At 41.7% G+C, this 25,279-nt stretch overlaps 1 protein-coding gene across 1 annotated transcript in view; it reads right to left on the reverse strand.

Moving 5' to 3' along the window:
• Positions 1-619: 619 nt before the first annotated feature.
• NIPAL2 (NIPA like domain containing 2) overlaps positions 620-25,279 on the reverse strand; it is a 51,119-nt gene continuing 26,459 nt past the window's right edge. Inside the window, exons 4-11 of the mRNA XM_061995046.1 lie at positions 23,244-23,303; positions 21,121-21,242; positions 15,372-15,468; positions 10,379-10,514; positions 6,123-6,211; positions 4,418-4,481; positions 2,993-3,087; positions 620-2,679 (exon numbers count right to left, since the gene is read on the reverse strand). Coding sequence (XP_061851030.1) covers positions 2,585-2,679; positions 2,993-3,087; positions 4,418-4,481; positions 6,123-6,211; positions 10,379-10,514; positions 15,372-15,468; positions 21,121-21,242; positions 23,244-23,303 — 758 coding nt within the window. The 3' untranslated portion in view covers positions 620-2,584. The remainder of the gene's footprint in view (positions 2,680-2,992; positions 3,088-4,417; positions 4,482-6,122; positions 6,212-10,378; positions 10,515-15,371; positions 15,469-21,120; positions 21,243-23,243; positions 23,304-25,279) is intronic.

Raw genomic sequence — 25,279 nt, forward strand, 5'->3', positions numbered from 1 at the left:
GTGACCAGCAGTGGAACAAGCGCTAAACGAGTCCTGCTGGTTCTGGTCTGTCAGAAATCCCAAGCTGAAGCCCGGGGGACCACGTGAGCTGCTCCCTGCCCACCATGCCTTCCCACAGTTTGATTTCCTGAGATCCTGGGAAGGATCTGCTCAAGAAAGTTCAGTTTGCAGGTGCAAGTTTTGCAGCTTATATCTGGCCCACATTTTTGATGTTAGGAAAAACACTGCAAGAAAATAACTCATTATTAAAGAGAAGGGCTCCAGAGACTGTTTTGTATTCCAGTGAAAAGGCTTTTCTTTCAGCAGGCAGTTGTCTGTGGTGTTTGCAACCTAAATATCGCAAGCAGAATCTGAAAATGACATTGACTAGAAACTGATTCTTGAAACAAATTGTGTCACTTTCTTGGCAGAGCAGTAATGAATCCTCATCGCTGAGTTTTTCTGACCTTTCAATACATTAATTAGATGGAATGCTCTCACGTCTCAAAAACCATGTTAAATCACAAATTTTAATTGCACGTAATCTCTGCCAGTGTTCTGCTCCACAAATTAATTTCAATTACATTCCAGCTTAAAGAAAACATTTTAACCTTTATCATTTTTGTAAAACCTACAGGAAGAAAAAAAATGTTGTTCAAGAAGAAATGCAGTAGCTTATAATAAACAATAACTATTGCCACAGATTGTTTTTGTTTGATTTATTGCTTTAAGGATAAAATCATATAGCTGGTAACCCTTATTACCTACTCCAACTCTCCTAAGCCCTGGAAACAGATTTCAAAATGATGCTCAAGGCCAATCATTCTAAAAGAAATGAAACCAAATCCTTTCACCCATTTTTTTCTCAGGTCACTGAATGAAAACCTGTAGGCCTCCTATTTCCATCTTTAGCACACAGTCTCACTTGAGACTTAGAAAGCAGCTTAAATTTGACTTGCAAAAGAAAGATAGAGGCATGCTCTTACTCCCTGGAGAAACCATATTAAAAGAATGTGCTTCTTTTACATTTTTAAGCTTTAGAAACTTGAACTTAAGCTGTAAGAGAGGAAAGGAAGGCCAGGGCCAGGCAGCTGGTACAAGTAAGGTGCAGACACATAATCTCATCCTGTGCCAGCTGGAAAAGGTCCACATTGAAAAACAGCTTCATGTGCCTCCTCACGCCCTGGCTGCCACAACAGTGCTGTTGCATAGGGAAAAGTGCAGCTTTGTAGGCTTTGAAAGGAAACTGTCTTATGGATCTTCAGTTGTACTGATTTTAAAATGAAAGAAACAATTATTTTGGAAAAAGATCTTCTTTCCTCCCAGCCCACTGAAACAAAATATGCACAGGCTATGGTCCCTATCCATTACTGCAGATCAATTCAAACCTAAGTCAAGATGCAAACATTTTTCAAGAGCACTTTCACGTATTTCTGCCAAGGAGGTGTCTGACATCCACTGTGCCTGAGATGGATCAGTGCCATCAGGACAGGTTGAGTGGGCACATGACAAATGCTCAGAAGAAGCTTTCTTGCTGGAAGGATGTGACTGAGGGACACCAAGATTTCCCAGAGCTGAAAACAGAGCCTAACTTGATGTACTTATCATTGATGGCTCTTCAAATCAGTATGGAGACATTACCGTTTAATGAAGGAAAAATGCCATTGTTATCGTGACTCTCTGTGATCCTGTTTCTTACAGCCTTTCCTTATGCAGGATTACCAGTGCTTTAGGAAGGAGGCAGGAGTCACCCTACTTTTCATTTTTAGGAGTATTTATCAAGACACATCAAGGAAGGGAGTCTGGCTACCCCATTCCCTCTAGGGGTCTTTGCACTTTCCTCACTAAAACCCTGTTTTCCTGACAACAGAATTTAAACCTCAGGCAAGACTAGACCAGAAGTCCATTTCAGTGCACAGGACTCTTCTGGGAGGATATAAAATGTCAAGCTTGGTTCCTTAGCTCTGCCTTGGCTGGGCACCTCAAGTGTATGTGTGCACATATGCGTATGTTTCTCCCCCCTCACACAAGTGTTTCCATTTCCTTGGAAGATAAGGGGATGAATCCGATGGCAGAAGATTATCAGAATTTCCCCTTTACACATAATATAAAAAACTTTGTGTGTACATATTTGTGTATACTGTATATGTGCCCACAGTTTTGATTCCTGACAGAAAGGATCAGATTTTAAACGGTGTTATAGCAGAATGCTCAGATGTTACTTATGAAAATTGCCCTCATTTCTCACAGTTTTCAAGCATTTACACAGATCTGAGAGGTTTCAAAGGGGAAATTTTATAACTCTGTTCCATGCTTATTTGCATTTCAAGGCAATTAAGACTCTAAAAATACCCCCAAGAGGCATTGATACTTGAAGAACGTTCTGTTTCATTAATGGTTATTTAGGTTTTCTTAAGGCTTCCTTTATCTTCTGAACACATCTGGGACAACCATGGAATAAATTAAGTAGGATTAAATAATACTATGACTCATCAACATACAGGAGTTCAACATATACTTGAACTCATCCAACAAAAAAGGTGCTGCTGATCCTTGTTCCAGTGGCACTGCTCCTGTTAATTGGCTTGTAAGGTGCTTGCTTCTTTCAGCTTTGACTTTTCTTCAAGCCGTCTTCATTTTTCAAAGTGCCATAGCACGAACTGTGAGAATCTGGTTGTATTTTGCCTGTCAGTTTTTGTCCTAAGGAAATGGGGTGAGAGAAGGGAAAAACAACAACTCTGTGAAGAATTTTAATAAAACAAATCCCCCACCAATCCATCATCTAAACATTCTTTGCTCCAGTAATCATTGTTTTCATTTGACTGGTTGTAACAATAGCTTGGAAAAACTCTGAAAAATTCTTTGAAAAATCTTTTGGGAACAGTAATAGAAATTAAGGGAACAGTATATTTATTAAATATGACTAGAGTGCATTTGTGACTCAACTCTCCAAAGTCATCCCATTATCTTATATCTCATTTTTAAGGAGAGACACAAAAGAAGCCCAACATACCAGGAATATGTCCACAATCAATAAAAGGAGTTTGTAAATGTTCCTCTCTTTTATTTCTTGCAATTACAAATACACCAAGGAAAGACAGGAGACACCTGCAAAATAGCAGCGGCATAGTATCATTAGGAACAGTTCACTGCATCCGAGATGAGAATTTCTTTCCGTGTTTCATTTTCAAGGACTTCCAAACCCAAGCTGCTCAGTTTATAACAAAACTTTTTTTCCTGGCAGCTCTATAAATTCATCTTGGGCTCCCTTTCAGTCTAGTTTTTGACTCCTGAAGCTTTATTATCGGTTTCAAAGGCTCACAGGTAAAATTATATTTTCAGCAATATATACCTAATCATTTGCCTGTAAGTGTGAGACCACAACATTTGAATCCCCAAGCAAATCTTCACAGAGCATCTAGGCTAGCATTCTAGCATTTGCGGTTTCATTAACAACTCAGTCTAGCTGCAGACAATCAACATCTCTGTTGTTTTTCTCATTCGATTGTGTGTCTCAGGGGCAAGCGGTAAGCCAGGAGCGATGAGAAACTGCTAGGCTTGGATAAATCTTCTATCCGCTCTGTGCTGGACACACAACCACTAATTCTTGCCTGCCAAATGCATGGGTTGAATTTGCTCAGCTCCGTTTTTTTGGTCGCTTTTCCTGCAGTCAGACAAGATAGAGGTTGTGTGCACCTACTCCACTCCAGCTGCAGATAAGGAAGATGCACATAGCTATCAGCCCCATTTATTTGTCAGCACTGTGGAAAAACACTTCCAGCAGTTCTGGGAATTGCTTTCAACCATCTCACGTTGATTACCAAGCGACTGACATCTGTACCCAGAGTAGTTATGGTGCTGGTAGCCAGCAGAAGGTTTCTGTTCTCACACCTAGGACTTTCTTCAAAGCTTTAATGTTAGTAGTTTCTTAGTGCACTCTGAACTTTTCCCCAGGCATGCTGTGTCTTTCTTGGCACAGGAAGACAGGGGAGAGATATTACAGTCCTTCATCACAGGCAAGCAACTCATATAATTGCCCCCGCCTAATAGCAGCAAAGACCAGACGGACAGGCAAATGGAAGGTAACATGGGAGGAGATTTCTCACAGTTGCATCCCCTATAACATGGTCATTCATGGAGGGCAGTGATTTCTCCTTCCTTCTGGAGGAACACATGCTGCTGGTTTTTCATTCCGTCAGGAGATTAGTAGTTCATAAGTGTCTCACATTTTTACATATTTGTATTCAAAACCAGGCCTCCAAACTCCCAAAGCACAGACATCAATCTTTCCTTTAATGGTTTTTATCCTACTATAATGACTATTCCATAATACTTTCATAACAGAACGAGTTTCTTCTTACTGAGAAAAGAAGGGATTCCGCAAAGCAACGCTGTTTCAGTACAAACATTAGCACAGATTTTAGGCTGATAGACTTACCCGAACAGAAACATGAACACGCTCAGAAAAGCTGCACTCTGGAATTCCCGATAAAATATGACCCCTGGAATGTGACAGAAACAAGAATTGCAGATCTTGACTGGCTTCCAAGTGATATGAGTTACAGCTGGGAGGGTCAGCAGCAGTGTCATGCTCAAATGGAGCAAAAGAATCCCAAATAAGGTATTAATACATATTGTGATGGGTGTACTTTATGCGCCCATATTCCATTATCTAGGCTTTCTCAGGATACTGGAGAAGATTTAGTCTATTGGGTTGGAGCATGTGCTGTGTTAGTAACTGCACAGATGCGGGTATTTTTCACATTGTCAGCAACAGTTCTTATGCAGGTCAAAATCAAGGTCTTATTCACAAGCAGAGCCATAGCAGTACAGCTAACAGGTTCTTCATGATTTAATGAAACCACTCCAACAGACCACGTTAAGGGCTCCAGCTGCCAAGTTTGCCAAATCTTTCTGGCTGAAGGGATCACTAGCTCTTTCTGGTCACTGCTCTTCCAGGAATTAGCACCTCTGCAGTGGAGGTGACAAAACCAGATGTGTTTCTGGATCTCAGCAGCCCAAATTCACAGCCAAGTATCTTAGTTTTAAACCACTGATGGGCATAGTTTTGCTTAGAAACACCAGAGTGTGAATCAGCGCAGCTGAGGTGTGACTGTATCTTCAAAGCCTCTAACTGGGCTTGAGGGAATTGTGAGACAAGGTGCCTTCTAGGAGAACCCCAACAATATTCAGCAGAGGTTGTTCCTCTAAGCCCTACATGGGTTTAACTAACTTGGTGCAAATGCATGTGTATCCAGTCTCAAAGCCATTCCCAAATAGGTACTTCATCTTTTAAGGAGGCACAAGGCCAAATTCCCCATATGGTCACAAGAACACAACCCCCTTTTGGCACAAGTCTCCTCTCAGTCACAAAGTGTAGGTCTCTTCTAACACAGGTGCTGAGGCAATCTGTGTGTGAAGCTAACTCCCCTTCTCATTAATGGCAGCTCTGCATGAGAAACTCCTGCACAGCAATGACAGGAAAGCCCCCAGTGTGTGTTAAAATGAGTCATAAATGTTCTAACAACATGATCATTTTGGCTCATTGCTGATACAACATCTTAGTCGTCCTCCCTGCTCATGTTCTTACGCTGTGCACCATTTCCAAGATTTGCAGTCTCTCTTAAACAATGCCGAGTTCAAAGTTCTCACCCAGAATAAAATGTTAAACACTTAAAAAGTCTTTGGAGTCATTTTATTTCCTTCACTTAATGTAGAATTCCACCTTCTGAAATGGAATACATACTAACTACTATGAATCACAGCTGGTTGTCATTTGGGTAGTTTGCCAAGCTGTTAAAATTACTCTACCAGTTCGGATATGGAGAGGCTGGGGTGCACATGGTAAATGCATTTACTAGATGTCAGGATGAGGCTAAGATAAATGCAGGTACTTCTAGTAAGCCAGCAAGGCACAGAAAACTGCACATATCAATTCTGGAAATGGTAGGATTTGATTAGTTTTATTTTGCTTCAAAAGTTGTGAACTTACTCATTTTTCAGAATTTAAACACCTGTCACTTAGGAAAAACTTTTTTGTGAAGATGAACACAACTGCTTTGTGTCCCTGCTCACAGGCAGTAATTCTTGAAAACCTGATGGTTAGAAAGTCATTCTGTAGAGGCAGAAGGCCAAAAACAAACCTGAAATGATGGCACTGGTAGTGAAGAACACAAAATTAATGGGCACAACTGCTGTCGCTTCGTACAGATGCATTGCTTGATTCAAGAACCTGGAAGACAAGTGTTACTGCACCTCATGCCTACAGGAGATTCAATACAGTTTTAAGTTAGGTTAAGCCTCTTTATTTCAGTTTAACAATAACTGTGACCACTTCTTATCTCAATAGCAAGTAGCTCCAGACAGATGTGTATGTGTATTGAATTCACCTTCTGGTTTTGGCTATTCAGAGTACAAACAAATGGGTGAAAGCAAGATTGGTTTGGATTCTTCTGGCCATAAGCTATCATTGGAGAGTCCTCCAAAGCAGTGTTGGAAAAATTTTATCTGCCCCAGATGAGGGAGGAAGGCCAGGATATTACTGCTTATCTTAGAATCATTTTGGTTGGAAAAGACCTTTAAGATCATTGAGTCCAACCACTAACCTCACACTGCCAAGCCCATCACTAAACCATTTCCCTCAGCATCTCATCTACATGTCTTTTAAATAGCTTCAGGGATGGAGACTCCCCCATCTCCCTGGGCAGCCTGTGCCAGTGTCTAACAACTCCCTCAGTGAAAAAGTTCTTACAAATCTCTAATCTAAACCACTCCTGGCCATTACCTCTTCTTCTATCACTTGTCACTTGGGAGAACAGACTGACCCCTACCTCATTACAACCTCCTTTCAGGTAGTTGTAGAGAGTGATCGTGCCTCCCTTCAGCCTCCCCTTCTCCAGTCTAAACACACACAGCTCCCTCAGCCACTCCTTATCAGACATGTTCTCCAGACCCTTCATCAGCTTCGTTGCCCATCTCTGGACATGCTCCATCAAGATCTGCATCGATTCTTCCCTGTGAGCAGCCAGGTATGAGTTGCTCTAATTTAAACAGAGTGTCTAAGGGTATATGTTCAGCATGGACATGAACATGCGAGTTCTCATCAGAGCAGTTTCACTTTGCTGAAGCCCAAATTGTTGCTACCATTCTATCTGACTTGGCTAAAAAACATATTTGTATGTTTATCCATGCAATCATAGCCCAGACACACTCTGTCCTGCTGGGAAAGTCCAATAAGGTGTATTCTTTGGGTTCTCAAACAAGTCTGTGCTTCTTGAGTTAGAAACTCTGTTGTGATCCTCAGAAGGGCAATTCAAACTCTCACCAGAATCATGAGCGAGGGTGTGTAGGATCACAAGAGCATAGGCTGCACATAAACCTGAAGGCCCAGGACACTGGCCATAGAGCAGCCTGCACAGTCTGCATCAAGGTATGAAGGAGGCAAAACATTCAACCCATTTGTACAGCGACCACATCTATCAACATTTAACCCACAGGGTGATGAGTCATGAGCATGAGCTCTTGGATGTGCGGGCAGATACTCTGTTAAGTGAACAGTGCATTTCAGACAGAAAAAGAAAAATCATGAGGCTGCAGAGTGTATTCAAAACCTATAAAAAGAACCACACTTAAATGTTTCACTGGTACAATATATGTGCACAGTGAAAGGCCAGGCTTGGATCTGTTTTAGCCATTAAAATAATTGCATAGCTATTTTAGCAACTGTTGAACAGTCTCCATGGTGCTTTAAAAATAAAGAAATCCTACGTATCCACATGATGGCCAGGATTTTGAAGTCATTGAGAACACCTCATTATTTTCTCCCATTTGCAACAAATTTGGTCACAGGGACTAAAACAGTGATATCAAGGCCCAGCATTGAATCCAGAAGGATGTTGCAGCACAGGCTGTTCTGAGCTAACCCACAACAGCCATATAAAATAAGTCAGGAAATAAATACAATGAAAAATTTAGACTGACAGCACAGTCTCTACTAGAAAAGGTATCCAAGAGAGAAAAAAGATACTGAGACCAGGATACAGAATGGGTATATTTAATTTCTGTTTGAGTTTTGACCCAGCAAAACAGAGCAAGAAAAAAACTGGCAAGAAGGAGAGGTTAATTCAGCAGCTTCCTAGTTACTAAGCTTTTCTTTTCTATTTTAAATGCCCTGAGCTGTTCTCACAGAGAAGCTCGACGTAAATCACTCTGTAATCTGTTACAGGGGAGTTCCTGAGTCAGCCATGGAGAGTCACTGCGTAATAACGCAAGGACTTTCTGATTCCACATGGGAATGGTATGTTCTGCCACGAGAAAGCTGGGCTGGCTCTTCTACAGGAAAATAATCAGGCAAGTAAACACTCTGACTCGAACTGGAGCAGTCTAGATGAGGTTACTGAACGATTGCTATCGGCACCTGAAGCAGAGGAACTAGAGTAAAGGGAATGGAGTCTCTGTTCAGATGCAATCCGTATTTCACCATACTGCCACCCTCAGCAATCTGCAAAGGCAGCATAAAACAATCACTTAACAGGCCAGAGGCTATTGGGGAAAAAATAGATGTCCCCTGCACACCAAAATTTAACTGTTTCCTAAAAAGGTACAGACATACAGGGTAGCAAAGCACAACATGCAGAGTTAACAGAGGGAAGGAAAAAATTGGGATAAACTCTCTTCTTTGATCTGATTAGTGATATAGGCTGGGGAAAATTGTTAATTGTTATGAAACGTATGAAGGAAAAGACGGTTATCAGGGGGAGTCAACATGGATTCATCAAGGGGAAATCCTGTTTGACCAACCTGATATCCTTCTATGAGTGCATAACCGGCTGGCTAGATGAGGGGAGAGCAGTGGATGTCATCTACCTTGACTTCAGCAAGGCTTTTGACACTGCTCCCATAACATCCTCATCAGAAAGCTCAAGCAGTGTGGCTTGGATGAGTAGACAGTGAGGTGGATCGAGAGCTGGCTGAATGACAGAGCCCAGAGGGTGGTGATCAACGGCACAGAATCGAGTTGGAGGCCTGTGGCCAGTGGAGTTCCACAGGGATGGGTTCTGGGGCCAGTCTTGTTCTACATCTTCATCAATGACCTGGATGAGGACAGAGTGTAGCCTCAGCAAGTTGGCTGATGACACCAAACTGGGAGGACTGGCTGATTCCCCAGAAGTCTGTGCTGCCATTCAGCGGGATCTTGACTGACTTGAGTGTTGGGCAGAGAGGAACCTCACGAGGTTCAACAAGGACAAGTGCAGAGTCCTGCATCTGGGAAGGAACAACCCCACGCACCAGTACAGGCTGGGGATTGACCTGCTGGAGAGCAGCTCTGCAGAGAGAGACCTGGGAGTCCTGGTTGACAATAAACTAACCATGAGCCAGCAATGTGCCCTCGTGGCGAAGAAGGCCAATGGCATCCTGGGATGCATCAAGAAGAGTGTGACCAGCAGGTCAAGGGAGGTTCTGCTCCCCCTCTCCTCTGCCCTGGTGAAGCTTCACCTGGAGTCCTGTGTCCAGTTCTGGGTTCCTCAGCTCAAGAGGGACAGGGAACTTCTGGAGAGAGTCCAGCACAGGGCCACCAAGATGATCAGGGGAATGGAGCCTCTTCCTTTATGAGGAAAGGCTGCGGGAACTGGGGCCTGAAGAGGAGAGGAGACTGAGAAAGGATCTCATTAATATTTGTAAGTATCTAAATGGTGGGTGTCAGGAGGTTGGGGCATATCTTTTTCTACCTAGTCACAGGACAAGGGGTAATGGGATGAAGCTGGAACACAAAAAGTTCCATTTAAACATAAGAAAAAACTATTTCACTGTTCAGATGAGGGAGCCCTGGCACAGGCTGCCCAGAGGGGTTGTGGAGTCTCCTTCTCTGGAGGTCTTCAAAACCTGCCTGGATGTGTTCGTGTGTGACCTGATCTAGGTGGACCTACTTGAGCAGGGCAGTTAGACTTGGTGGTCTCTAGAAGTCCCTTCCAATCCCCACCATTCTGTGATTCTGTGATTGTATGATTCTATGAAAAGAGATACATAATGAGGGTAAACGTGGCATTTGATTACTGAACAATGAAGGGTTCAAAAAGTACACTTCTCCCCCAAATCTACAGAAATATAAATTGAATTTCATGAGTGCAAGATCTATGCCAAAACTAGAAGTAAATTTGGGAAGATCTTGTATAAGGTGATAACGAGAGGAGGTGGCACCTATAATAATCCATTGTAAACAGAGAAATAAAGCCTAAATAAACAATACAATCATTTGTTGGTAATTCAAGCATCTGTCAAAACCCTGCCAGGAATTTTTTACCTTTAGGTGCAACTTGTATTTGGAGCCAACATCAGTACCGAACAAAATCAACAGATAAAATGGGTACAAAGGTTAGGAGAAGAGTAGAATCTCACTTACTTTACTTGGAAAGCACAAGAAGTTGCCATTAAAATAATCATGATATAGAAAACAGGGTAAGTTAGCTGCATTTTCCCCTTCACAGAAAGTGTTATCATGCTGGCCACAGCCTTTACAGCAATGACAGTCAGTGATGCTGAAAGGGAAAAGGATAGATTAGCAGGGCAGGTTTCACAGCAGTGACCTCAGAGTATCAATGAGGGAGAATGAGGTGCCAAGTCTGAGGAGCCACAGGTCTGATCACCTAAAAGGACATTGAGGTAGGATTTGGGCACCTCAGACCAAGTGTGCAATTTTAGAAATGCTTGCTAAACTACTGCCTAAACTCAGAGTGGCCTTCACTCCATGTGTGCTTTGTGCTTTAAGTTCTCATAGCACTGAGGTCTGCAACCTGGCATCTACTCAAAGCTTTCCTGGTTTCAACAGGATAGCTGAGGTCAGAGTCAGATAAAAGTCTTGCAAGGTAGGACTCATGTGTGTGTGTATGATAGAGGCTGAGCTCTGGGTAAGGTAAGAACTAGATCCATTTCTCACTGCTGGGCATATGCTCTAAATGTTGGACTATCAGTCTCCACATCTTCCAGACATACTTCATTTGGGTCCAGCTGCGAATTTGGATGCCACTTTATTCTCCTTATCTATTCAGAGCTGAGATGGAAGCTGGCCAAAACTGGCCAAAGTTGACTTCTGGGATCACATCCCAAAGCACCTAACTGTCCCCTCAGGTTATATGCTGAGAGCAGACAAACCAACACTGGAGGCTGCATTTCATTTCAGAGATAGGGCTCTTAAGGGGCAACGGGTATAAGCTGGAACATAAGAGGTTCCAAAGAAACAGAAGGAAAAATTTCTTCACTATGAGAGTGATGAAGCACTGGAACAGGCTGCCCAGGTGGGTTGTGGAATCTCCTTCTCTGGAGACATTCAAACCCCACCTGGATGAGTTCCTGTGTGACCTACTCTAGGTGGTCCTGCTCTGGCAGAGGGGTTGAACTGGGTGAGCTTTCGAGATCCCTTCCAACCCTTAAGATTCTGTGATTCTATAATTTTCTAGATTTATCCCACAGAACAGAACATTTCAGTAGTGTATTTTCAGTCCATTTACTAACTGTCATTGCATCACCACAAACAAATCTCGGACAGCAGGTAACAATTTTGATACATGTTGTCAGTTCAGAGAAATCTTGCAATACACATAGAAACATAGAATCGTAGAATGGTGGGGTTGGAAGGGACCTTTAGACATCATCTAGCCCAATCCCCCTGCAGAAGCAGGTGCACCTAGATCAGGTCGCATAGGAACAAAGAGGCTGACAGCTTAGCTAGGAGTTACTTTAGATTTCATTTTGGAGTGTGCCCTTGGTTTGTTGAAGCTAACCCAAGCAGGCTGTTATTACTGCAAATGAAATGTAACGATTTCAAAAGAAATTAAAAATTGTAAGAAGAGTCAGGGTCCAGAGATGACCTTTGAAGAAAGGTAAATTAATCATCAGGAGCACCATCCCCCAGCTGGGATCCAATTCCACCCTCTTCCAGAACTCAGGAGTGTTGGATTTCATCCTCCCTTAACAGCAAAATTCAGATTGGCAAGGAGAGGTGCACCGTGTAAAAAGTTCAGGCCAAGGATTGGGAGAAAAGATGGGGGAAGAAGAATGAATTCAGGTCTGTGGTTTTGATTGCAAGCATTTTTCTTATAGCAAGTCCAAAAGTTCAGGGGGAGTTTAAGAGTTGCATGCATCTCATGATGATCCTGTTCACCATCACAACAACCTTTCCACAAAGTACATCACTTCTTGTTCTGTAATGGAAATAACTGGAGTAGTTTAACAAACACAGCAGTAAAACTAAGCAGAGGAGGTCAAATGCTGGCCTGCACTGGTGCTAATGATATGATAAAAAGCCAAAAAATACACTCAAGCCCCAAAAAGCAGCCTGCATAAAAACTGAGATTTGCATTCTAACATGGGGGAGTTATTCTTTTAAAAGAACGCTTGAAAGTAGAAATTAGTAGTTTGAATTGTCCAACTAAGGGTAAAGATTGCTGAAAAATTGTTTCTGATGAAAGGGCAGGTTTCACCGCTTACAATTTCAACAAACCAGAAAAGAAAGCATCAGATTTGTTTGCGTGTGTTGATTTTTTATCTTTTTTTATTTAAAGTAGCCCCAGAACAAGTTTCAAAAACTAGCAAATGGTTTTCCTATTTCTGATAGAATGACACTCCCTCAAGGCTTGTGTGACAAATGATGTCACTTTCCAGCTGTTAGGGCAGGAAACTCAGAAATCCCACTTTAATCTGAAATATTTTCCCCAAAAACTTATGATAACTCCCAGTATATACATGAGGTAAGACAATTCTCACCAAAATGAACTTGCAGAGTTGTACTAATCAAAACATTTGCAGATTTCTTATGAGGGAAGGCTGCGGGATTTGGAACGGTTCAGCCTGGAGGAGAGGAGACTGAGGGGGAATCTCATTGATACAAATACTTGAAAGGTGTTTGCTAAGAGGATGGGCAACACTTTTTTCTGTAGTGTCCAGTGATAGGACTAGGGATAATGGACAAAAGCTGAAATACAAAAAGTTCCACTTAAACTTCAGGAAAAACTTCTTTCCTGTTCAGGTGAGGGAGCCCTGGCACAGGCTGCCCAGGGAGGATCTTCTCTGGAGGTTTTGAAAACCCACCTGGATGTGTTCCTGTGTGACCTGATCTAGTTGGAACTTCTTGAGCAGAGGGGTTGGACTAGATGATCTTTTGAGGTCTCTTCCAACCCCTATCATTCTGTGATTCTGTGATTCCATGATTTTACAATCACCTCTGTATTTCATCATAATGAAATCAGCTTTCATGTCTAGTGAAACAGAAACGTTGCCTTCTGTTTAAATAAACTTTTCTACATTTAATTTACATCTGTATGAACCCTCCACCTGGAAGGTATCTGTGCAAATATGAGAAAAGGCAGAAATCTCCTTCCATGAGCTGTGACTGAGATCGTGAGCCTCATCTACCTGTCCCACAGCCAGGGCCCTCTGAGAACAGTGCATGTGTCAGATGGCTGGGAGCAAAGCTGCTGGGCCCTCTCTCAGCCCCCACCGTCACTTTGCTCAGCAGAAAGGTCAGAGACCAAGCAGAAGGCTCCAAGTGTATCTTTGTGGGGACTGCCAGGCACCAGGACAGCTGCAGGAACCAGAGCCAGCCACAGTTCTGGGTTTCCTGCTCAAGGGAAATGTCAGTATTTCTAAAGTTCCCATGAACCAGGATCTGTTTGTTTGTGTCTTTTTTAATAGAGCAGAAACAATGACACATTTTTCCTCAAGCTGCATATGCTCACCAAAACCTCTGCAGCCACCAGCTGAAATTGTACATTTGTTTGATTGCAGCCTGACCACTGAACTCCAGTGAGTGCCTGCTGGAGCACAGGTTTGCAGCCCTGCTGCTGTTCAGCAGCTCCATGTGTCCCTTTGGCATGGGTGGCATCAGGGCTGGCAGGCTCCATGACAGAATAGGTATGCAGGGCTATGTAGTCCAACAAACCAGGGCTCCTGGAGCCACATGCACACCTTGCTTGGGGCAGCCATCGTGGTGGGTCTGCCCAGAACCACAGCAGTCAAGTGAAGAAGCTTATCTGGGGATTTCCAGGCTTCCAGCTCTGTGAGCAGGAAGCTGGACCTGCTCACTGCTCGTGAGCATGCTGTGCTCCATGCTTCTCATGGCAGGATTGGAAGTTGCAGAGCACCTCAGAGCTGGACTCTATGCTAGGAGCTGGGGGGTGGCTGGGCTCTCACTTCAAACTTCCAAACCAAGAGCAGTCAAACAGTTAGTCCTAAGGCTTTTGGGGCTCTTCCATCTCAGCCTCATGCAGAGTGCATGGAAACCCTTCAAGGCTTCTGCAGAGCTACAGAACCTGATGTTTCTAGCACTGGGAAACGTCAATGTGAAGACTGTCCCAAAAAGTTGATCTGAAAGTCTGAGCTTTTCAACAGAGTAAGAAACCACACAGGGTTCTGAAGGAAGACAGTTAATAAATCAACTGTCTGTGACAACTTTTCACATTCAGCTAAATCCAACTTGTGTAACTGGCAAAATTCAGTCAACTTCTGTTTCATTGAAACACTCCTGGCCAGCTCCACTAGAAATGTGTTTTATAACTCTTTGTAGACTGATACATCCACCCACTAAACTCAGCAGAAATATAACCACTGACTTCAGTGGCACAGTTCAAGCATCTTTTGCTGCAACCAAAGAAATGTGGTGTCTCATCAGGGTTCCATGGAGAAGTAACAAGACAAAGATGAGAGAAGACACAGAGTGGTGACAAATTCTTAATATATGCCTGCAAGTGGTGAAGTTTTAGAAATAGCCTCCTGACATTTTTCAAAACAGATCCAAGTTTAACTTCGTTGAAAACTGCCTGATGAAATTATCTCCCTTATTCCCCTGGGTACTGATTATAGCAACAACAATCGGAAGACAAACTTCAGTGGCCCACTGAGTTCTTGTTGCTGCTGGAAAGGTGGCAACGTTTGAGATTTTGCATATGCAAGCAAGCATAAATAATTCAAAGTTTCTGTACAATCACAGCATATCGCTGCATTTGTTTACAGAGTGCTTACAAGGTCTTAAACTCTTCTCTTTTAAAGAACTGATTTAAATAGCTATCCTGCTCCCCGAAACAGTTCAAACAGTTTGCTTTCCCAAGATCTAAAGCTGAAATGTTATTTAAAAAAAAGCTTCAGAATATCATTGCACACAGCATATTAATTTCAGGAAATCTGTAAAAGGAAATAGTCCCAGCATTAAGCATAGAAACAGCGTTTCATAATCAGGTTTCTCTGCAAAAAGAGACCATAGTAAGAATCACATGAAATTTTCAACAATTCTTTTTCAGCACACTGCTTTGAAACAGCCCTAATCTAAACTAGCTGGGGAGACTGAGTGACAAGGAATTATCAAATAACAGACAGGAACATTAAAGTGAATAAATTATTCTTACCTAGTAGTGCTATCATCATTAACAAGACCACAATGTGTTTCACAGCCTTTCTTTTGTAAAAATAGAGGAGAATGCAGAATATTATAATTTCTAAGATCTGAAAATAAAAGGGAAGAAAGTTAGAGCTGAGAAACTATGTCATAAATGCTTCATTCAGAATCTTTGAGATGTCACACGTAATTTCTCTGCTCTAATCATTCAAAGGAGAATTATTTTATTAAGCATCTTCTGCTGAAAACCAGCCTTATTGCCAGTTGACTGAGCTATCAAGCAATTGTTGTCATTTTTATTTTCTATTATAGGAAAAGTTAAACTTTGAGCACTAATTATTTCTTCAGTTTTTCATTTTGCACTTCTGGCTATATTTTGTCACTGGTAGCACCGAGAAGACTTTTTTAAAGAGACAGAAAAGACACTCATGTTTATTGGTAATAATTCTTACAGAAACTCTGTTTACACTTCCTATACAGTAAAGCACTTACCTGAAAAAACAGCAGTATCTCCTTCTAGCTATGGTATTCCTGATGTCACTCTTTGTGACAGGCAAGATGATGCTTGCTCTCCTCTTTGCCCTTCTCCCCAGTCCTTCTAAAAAAATCCCCTCCATACACTATCTTTTTGTTTAAACTTTCTGTCATACATCCTAAGGAGGAAAACATTTCATTCATGTGGTGGATTTCAAATTACAGGTACCTGTCAGGAGTTTACCTTGAAAAGCTCAATGACACACTAGCAGATCACACTGCAGGACATCTGCAGCTGCTGAAGCTGCATTGTCCAAACTTGCTCCTTGAATAACATCTGACAGCTAAATGACAGACAGTTAAATTTACTGACTTGCTGTTAATGTATCTCTTTGCATATTCCTTTAGTAACTCTTTTTTTTTTGCCATCTCAGAAGTATGGGTATTCTCCCTCCTACACACCTTGCCCAAATATCTCTCTATGCCTAAAGTAAACAGCACGTGCATGAGCCAAAAAGCTTCTGTGAAGTCCAGAAGACATGAAAACAGAGATGATGGACCTCTGCACTGGTGGGGCTCAGACGCCTGGTAGCTTTAGAGACAGCATGGCAAGACAGAAGTCCATGTTAGAAAGTAATAAAATAGGGGAAATAAGAGAGAAAATGAGATTACTATCATCACTGAATCTGGTTATTATCAATATAATTTTTGAAAAGAAAACAAGGAATAGAAAAAACTCATATCTATGTCCTTTATCTTGTCACCATTATACAATTTTATGTATTATAACGCCACTCTACTTTTAAACCATCAGTTACCACAAGGCAGCATTAGATTCAAAAATACCTGGGTGCTGCACTGATGAAAATGCCAAAGAAGCACCTGAACAGTTATTAGCAGTGATTATATAATGTAACTGATTTCTCATTTTGGAGAGTGGCTGCAGCAGGAAAGCAGTCATCAAGCTACATTCAGTTACTAAAATTCTCTGCCACAGTCACACCTCCCCCAGTTTAGTAGTGTTCAAAAATATGAACAGAACGTAATTATGCTCTAACTCATTTTTTATTTACCTTCACGCTGATCCCTTGCTCCCAAAGACAACTGAGAGGCAACTGCATTTCAGAAGATTAAAAACACAAATTTGGATTTTATGCCCCCTTTGTTTAAAAAATGTCAAATGCTTTGTCACAAGATTAAAAAAACAAAGAAGCCAAATAGTTTTGGTGGTTTCTTTAACTGTGTTGATCACAATAAAGAATTTTGCTGTTGGTTAAAATAAAAAAAGCATTAATCCTTCCTTAAAAATCTTTTCAATCTCTAGTGAAATGCTGACCTCATCTCCTGCCAGAGTGACATCCCTCCCCACCAGGCTTGCACCCAGAGTTGAAAGCTGTGCCAACAGCTGGTAGAAAAGACGCTTTTGCCTCAGCCTCACAGTAACCTGCCCAGCCTCCCCAGCTTTATTCAACAGTGTAACACTGGGTATGTCTACATCAGGAACCAAGGCAGACATCATGTTAAGACTTGCAGACAAGTGAGTTCATCTTGGCCTCCCTGTGGAAAACCGTGACAAGGTTTTAAGGCAACTCGAGACGAGAAGTAAAGGCAACAGCTTTGCTCTTTGTGCCAACAGCAAACACAGCTTAGGGCCAGAGGGGAATATTGCACTGCAGGGCTGCAGCTACAACAGCCTCCAAATAGCTGTTTTGACAATGAACAATTGCTAACAGAAGAAAGTTGTGCTAAATAAATACTCTCTACGTGGAAAGGTACCCAGGCTAAGAAGTTCCAGAGATGTCCAGGTATCCTCTTCTATGATTCATCAGTTCCAGACTGGCAGACAGGATGGTGCGACTGGGATGGGGCTTTGGCACCAGGTGACACAGCACTGTGAGCTCTGCTTCCTCCTGAGTGTAAACCTGAGCAACCATCACCTCTCCCAGACCCTTCGTCTGGTTGTCACAGAGTGTACAGAAACCCATGAGACAGCTCCACTGTAGGCAGCCACCTACAACTCAGATATTGATTCACTTTATATCCCATAGACAACTTAAATCACAATACCAATAGAGGGAAGCACCATCATCTGTCCTGTTGCTTAGATTTCAAACTAAAAAAGTAAAATCAACAAAAGGACATAAAAGAATCCCTCATGGCAACTCTGGAATGGATACATAGGTCTGTGTGCCTGGCTGCTTCTGTCTCCTGGGGAAGCCCTGAGAGCAGCAGCAGCAGTGTGGGGCCAGAGATGGCAGTCCTGTGGCTGAACCCGGGGAGAAAGGCGTTGCTTGCTTTTCAGAGCTGTTATTTAAGATTACTCAGCTCTGTCAAATCTCAAACACTAAGTATGAAATTCCAACAATTAGTTCTCACTTTATGCTGTCCAGCAGCCAAACTGTTCTTCCATGGTTCTCTGTTTCTCCGTGACCCATCAACAGGCCACCTTTAATCACATGAAAAGGGAGAGGCCAATCACATTGAGTAACACTGCAAGCAGAGTGCATGGCTCCTAACAGGACCTCACACAGACTGGTACCTTTCCAGGGTTGCCCCAGTCACTGCTTATGATTGTCTCCTGAGAATTACCCAAAACAGTGCTTGCTCTCATAGTTGATAGCTGCAGTAGTGTTAGATACAAACTCCAGGAATAGGAAGTGCATAGATTATATCAGCTTCACATACTCTGTTCAGAGGAACTGAAGGAACTTGACCTGCTTACAATCATTTTCGCTATTATAACTGATCTCTACTGAAGTCTCCTGAAGCCCACATCTCATCAACATTCTTTTATATTGATGATGTTTTCCATGTTTCTAACCATTACCAGAACAAAATAGAGCATTGTCTGCCTCAATGTTTTTTCTGGGATGTACAGCAACATAGGGGACAATGAACCACAAGGGTCTTCTAGGCACTTTGAAGGAAAAGCAGAAATGCTTTGAATCTGATTTTACAGAGACTAAACAACCCAATGCTCACCATGCTTCTGTTTAGGGAAACCTAAGAACTTCATCTATAATGATTGTTTTTGGTAGTGACTCAAAGTGCACACAAGCAAAAGAGAAAAAAAGCAAGCTAGGATAGTCATTCTTCCTCAGACATGATTATGCTACTGCAAAGTCTCAGAAGGTGACTCAAAGTTGGCTCGTGGGAATTAGAGGCTATTTCTGCAAAACACCTTTGATGCCAGCAGAGTGCCGCGTGGGGATGGTTTATCACCTACACTGAACGTTTTGTACCATTAGGGCTTTGTATTTCTCAGCAGATCACACTTTGGTGCTACTTTTAGAAAGGCTGTTGGACTGCATTGTACTGCTGTACTGTCTCCTTGCTATATATTTACACTGGAAACTCAGCAACTTCTGTTGTGCTTTTTTATATCTCAGCAGTCAACCTGTGCTAGGCATTTTACAAACAATTATGAAGAGCTAGTTCCCTGCCCAAAGAGAATGTTTACAGTAGGATTTGTTTGAACTATCAGCAGCATAAGAAGATAATCAGGCTGGTATCTCAGTCTCTTGTGGTCTCTTTCACTCCTTCCTCTTCTTAGGATGCAGGAAGCTTAAAACAGATGAATCCAGGGAGCAGAAGGAACAAATCAAGCTTGATATGTTATTAAGTCAACAAGATTTTCTGTGTGCTTAGTTCATTCTTTCCTGCAACATGTGCTGTACAGGTAGAACTGGATGCTGGCTGAGATAGAGAAGAGAGAAGAGGGAAAAGAAAAGTCTAGGGGTTACCTACCACCTCCTCATGTCTCCTAAGAAGAATCAGTCACTGTCTTCCTAAGCATCTAATAGTGCTAACTTTTTGTCAGTCAAAGTCAAAAAAGTCCTCAGATGGGAAAAAGACATTTTCCAACAACCTGATGGTTTTAAGGAAAGTTGAACAGCATATGGCACAGAAATTTCTGGTGTTACTGGGCATGGATGGGGAATTTTTTCCCTCCACCTCCTATACACAAATGAGTGAGTTGGCAATGTAAAATCGGTGCCTTAAATGATAAGTTGTTTAGTATCTACCAGTGGAACTGCATGGGAGAGGGGGCTATTCAGTGGGGAAGAGAGAGGGTCCTCCAGCGAGCACCAAACATCCTCTTAAAGAAGGCCCTCTCCCTCTGCTGATTACATGGATTTCCTGCAGCTCTAACTGAGGCTTAAGCTATCTTTACTGAGTACCCCAAAACTCTTGGACATTGCCTTTAGAAGCCTCTCTACTGCCTGCTTGAAATTGCATGTTGTGATTTATGCAGCATGATCACAAATTTCTTCCACTGAGCTGCATTACCTTTCAGGAGCTTTTAAAATGCACCAAAAAAATGAGCAAGAGGATAAACATTTTTAGTGGCAGCATTTACTTTCTGCTTTATCAGTAATCTCACAGATAGTTGGATGTATGTAAAGTCTGCACATTGGCTAAAAACGTAAGTAAGGTCCTTAAACTATCTATTTGGCGGCTTTCTAGCTGAGCTTCTTACTGATAAAGGCCTGGGCACTAGTCATCAAACCCAAGTGAGTCCTGGGAAAAAAAGTAACTGCTTCTGAAGTTCCTATATTGCATCTTTTACATTCAGCTGGAGGAACAAATTTTCAGCATTCCAAAGGAAAAGAGAGAGAGAAATTCCTCCTACTCACTCTGGTTTTGTTCCTGATGCTAATTAAATACATCAAAGAAGACATATGGTATTTGAAGTTTGTATACCGATACTTTAATAAAAATGGTATTTTTGTATCTGAATTCAAACTTGGGTTCAGATTAACTTGAGTGTCAGTGAAGCAGGCTGCCTCTCCATGTCCCAACTCCATATTAATGCTTCTTTCACCCAGGCTTAACAATATGGGGATAGAGTGATATGAAAGAAAAAAAACCAGGACCATACATAGCCTGATTTTTAAAAGCACAAGTCCACCACATTTGAGAGAAGCACTGTAATTTCTATGTACATGCAGACAGTGCGGCATGAACACATTCATAGGCAATATAAACAGTGCCAATACTTTGGTTTTCCCTCAAGCCCACTAAATCCCCAAATCTTTCCATTCTTGTTGATCCCACACAACTGTTTGTTTCCCCTGGCACATTGTTCAAAAGATATCTTTTGGTTCAGCATATTTTCAGGTTGGGGAATGGGGTGATGACCCAGAAGCTTGCTTGCTCTCTCCTGTGAAAATCAGACAATTTAGCTTCAGCAGCAGGATTTCAGTCACTAATTCACAATGCTGCAAAAATCCCAGTAATCCCAGTTTTTCTGATTTAGGGAGTAGTATGAACCATATACTCACCAAATATACCAAAAAAGGCCAGCTCACTAAATAATTCTGCACTTTTCTTGCTGTGAGCTCTTGGGGTACACTTGGAGCAAACGTCACCAACAAGTATGTCCCAGTTACTGTCAATGTTCCTCCTTTAAAGAAAAGCACACATTATTTTGGTACTACAATGTCTGGTAATATGGTCATTCCTGCTCTCCAGCTCATCAAGAGATAGTTTCTAGAAGAAAATTTAAGTCTATTTAATCAGATCTGGGTTTAGGTAATTGTGTTGCCTCACATTTGTGGTCTTATCTAGTGTAATTTCTATTAAAGACTCAAAAGATTTTTGAAATATGAAAAGAGCTGTCAGTAAAGTCTCATGAATTAGAGTTCCAACTCAGCAATACATTTTCAAATATTCTCAATTCTAATACCAAGTGCATGACAAAGGAGAATGGATCCTTTGTATTTCTCATAGGCACATGCACGTCACATAAACTTACACTAAACTGAAAGGACAAGCTGCTTACTGAGGCAGACAGCTAGATTATTAATCAGTGTAAATAAATATAACTCCCCAAAAGCCAGTGTGGCCACAAAGATTTGCACCAGCTATGGACCTGCCCTTGAAACATTAGGTGCAACACATATGTTCCAGTCCAATGCTTATGTGAAATTGTCATGAAGCCAGCATTTTGGCTGCTCCCTGTTGCATTTGCAGACCTATGAACTGTTTTATAAAAGGTTGATTTGCAAAAGACTGTTCAGCCATTAGGTTGCCAAGGCCCCTTTTCAAGGGTGGACTTGCATCATTATGCTTTTAATAAAAATCTGGAAGTTCTGCCTTGTGGACAGCCAGCTGACACACACAGATGTTCACTGAGGTATCAGGATAGAAGTGAGCTGATCTCAAGCTCATAAACTGTTTCGGATTAAGGAAGATATTAGCTAATCAATTCTTTATTTTTCAAGTAATCTTTAAAATTCTTGGCAAAGCTATGAATCGGTGTGGAATACAAGGCTCAGGAATACAAAACAAAGCACATCCGGAGGGCTTTGCTGGCACTGCTATCGCACTCAGTTCCGTTAGAAAAGCAGCAGCACTGTTCTATATTTATGTGCTTGCAAAAACATCACCATATTTCCCATCATACAGCTCATTCCTATGGAATGTAGAAACATTGTTAAAATCTTCTTGCAAAGTCAAACTCACAGAAATAAAATAAATCAGTGCTAAACACTAGTTAAAGCAACACACAATGTATAAGGCCATGAGGGAAACATGATCAGTCAAAGGAGGGGGGATTTTGAATGTAGCAGCTGAGCTGGCAAAGTTGGATCCCAAACCTAAATACATATGCATATATGTATTTATATAGTATTCCTGGAGCAATACTGGACATATCTCTGTAAAACATTCGTGAGAACAGATGAGATGTTCTCATTATAGCATGGACCATCAAGCCTAGCTGTTAGGAACCTCAAAGAAATATCGGGTGCCCTGCAGCAACATCAGGGACAGTGTCCCAGTCGAGATGGCTTGGTGTAAAGCCCAAACCCTGAGATATGCTGGTATCTCACTGTTACTGTGTTCAAGCTGGGCAGTTTTTAATACACAAAATCTTGGAGACAGACAAAATGTTGACATGCTTTTACAGTGAAGACCATGTTTCCCAGCAAAACGTTTGACATGACTATTTGTCCTTTGAAGTGATAAAATTAATACCAAAAGGCAAGTTGTCACTTTTAATTGAGATTGAATATTTTTGCAATGTGTATGCAGTAAGGAAGAAACAAATCCTATATTTGAATAACTCAATCACTTTATTGTTTTATTAAAATTGTGTTGTACTCATAAAGAAAATACTAAATACTACCTCAGAGGCAAAAATAGACAAAGAAAAGAAATTTGAGCAATAAGGACACATAAGGAATGAGTTATAGTTGTAAAAGCAGAGGATTTGGGAATGTAGTCTTTTCCACACGCACTGAAGATTCTCTCTCTCTTTGTCACCTCTTCCCAAGTTTGAAAGTATCTGCCTTGTAACACTTGCTCGGAAAAGTGGGAGTGTGAAGGTGGGGGGCTGCGTGAGAGTTACAGCTTGCTAAGCATATGGCGGCACACATGTCCATATTAGCAAATGCTTACTTACCCAATATATCAGCAGCCCTCATGGTCCTCTTCAGGAATAAGACAGAAATAAATGCACTACCTAGAACAGAAATATAAAGTCTTTTTTTAAAAAAAATCTATTTGTTAGAATATCAAGTGCTAGAGCAAAAAAACTTCCCTGGGCCAAGTTTAAACATATGTCATGGTTGTTGCTCTTGCACCACACTATGATGTAACCAGCCAGGAGTCCATTCCAGCAACTAACCAACCCTCAGTTTTTGCAAGATTTTAAATGTATCCAGCAGGCTGTCACGTGGTTGAAGAAATGCAATACCTTTCCATTTCCCATGCAGACACTGCTGAAACTGCTCTGATTCAATCCTATGTGGAAGTGTCAGGAAAGCTGGGTACCAATCAGCCTTACTGTTTCACTCTCTAATTTGCTACAAGCTCACCACAGGGACTTGCTCTAGGCAAACTGCCTCATAGAGGGGTAAAAATCTGCTTCTTTAGACATCAGTGTATTGGAGGCTTATAAGTGAAGTAGCAGCAGTACAATTGAGAAGAAGAAAGACACTGCAAACACATTCTATTCAGTAGAAACTAAGAGAGTGGTCACGAAGTCTGCAAACAAGGAGATATAACACTGCCCACGGTCTTCTAGGTGACTAGAAAAGTGGAAGTGGATCCTGGAAATGATTTGCTGTTCCCTAGGGCAACTTCTTCCCTCATTCAGCTCTTTCTCTCTGCCAGCTCCCAGCCCTGCCTCTTGGGGACAGAAGCAGTGGATGAGTGAGCAGCAGTAGCAGACAGGCCAGGATCTCTGTTTAGCAGCCCAGTGTGGACACATGCTAGAGAGGGAAGAAGGGCTTTGGACTTAAAATGGATGGGACTGTTGGACATCTGTGTGAGATGATTCTGCCAGCATACAACATTAGAGCATCTACCTCTAAGGAGAAGAAAAAGAGGCTGAATAGCTCCTATGTAAAAAATATCAGGAAAGGCCTTTGGGGAAGGTGCATCAGTAATGTTAGAATCATTTAGAAATCTCAGAGAAAGGCTCTACCCAGGAGAGACAGTGAAGGGACACACTGAACCTAAATCATTGGATGCTGTTATAAGAGCTCTGTTCCTGCCTACAGCATGAAAACCTCGGTTTATTCTTGAAAGAACAGTTGAACTTTTTGCAACCATCTTTGCCTCATTATTATTCTGATGGAAAAATTAATTTGTGGTTAGCTAGTAGATGTACTCTAGATAAAGCTAGAGAGGTTCATACCAAGAGGTAAATGGAGAACTGGAATTCAGCATTGTGTTTCTGTTATCCAGGCAGTAACAAATCAGACATAGCAGAAGTCATACATATGAACTATATCAAGACTGATGGAGATTTATGCAAAAGAATAAGTACAATAAAAGAATCTTAAACTAAAAATGCCTCACTGAAAATAAGCTGCCTGACACAATTTTATTTATTCAATGATTCAGTGACAGCTTTGCTGGAGAGAAGACATTGGTATCCAGGCAACACTAGCAATAGCAGAGCTACCTAGGTTTAGAAAACAGAGAGGACAAAAGACAGGAAAAAAGCAGCATCAACCCAAGATAGTGCAGGAATTAATTACTGCCCTGTCTCCCTGCTGTCATAGCTCTCCCAAACCCCATCTCAGCCCACCCACCTAGGCAGTCACTGTTATAGCAAAGACCTGTTGCTAATGAACTGATGTCTCAGTGATTTTTAAAAATTTTTTGGGTGTTTTGAGTACCCCACTGTCTGGGCTCTCTGCATTCAGTGGAGACTTAGTAAATGCAATCTCGGGTTTGATTCCAGCATTGGCATCCAATCTGGGATGAGGTGAGTTATGCCACAACTTTCACTGCCTACTTCTCTGGAGATGACAAATGTCAGCTTGGGGGATCACAGTCTGTGAGGCTGGCAGTAGGCACTGGGAGGTACTGGAATGCAGCCAGATAATGAAACTTGTCATTCAGCCTGTCACCTGCTTTAATAATGCATTCAAATGCAGCAAGCTCTTTCTCCAGAGATATCTGGTAATGCACAAGAGATCATGAGCT

The sequence above is a fragment of the Colius striatus genome, chromosome 4 (genome assembly GCF_028858725.1).
Source record: "Colius striatus isolate bColStr4 chromosome 4, bColStr4.1.hap1, whole genome shotgun sequence".
NCBI classification, from domain to species: Eukaryota; Metazoa; Chordata; class Aves; order Coliiformes; family Coliidae; genus Colius; species Colius striatus.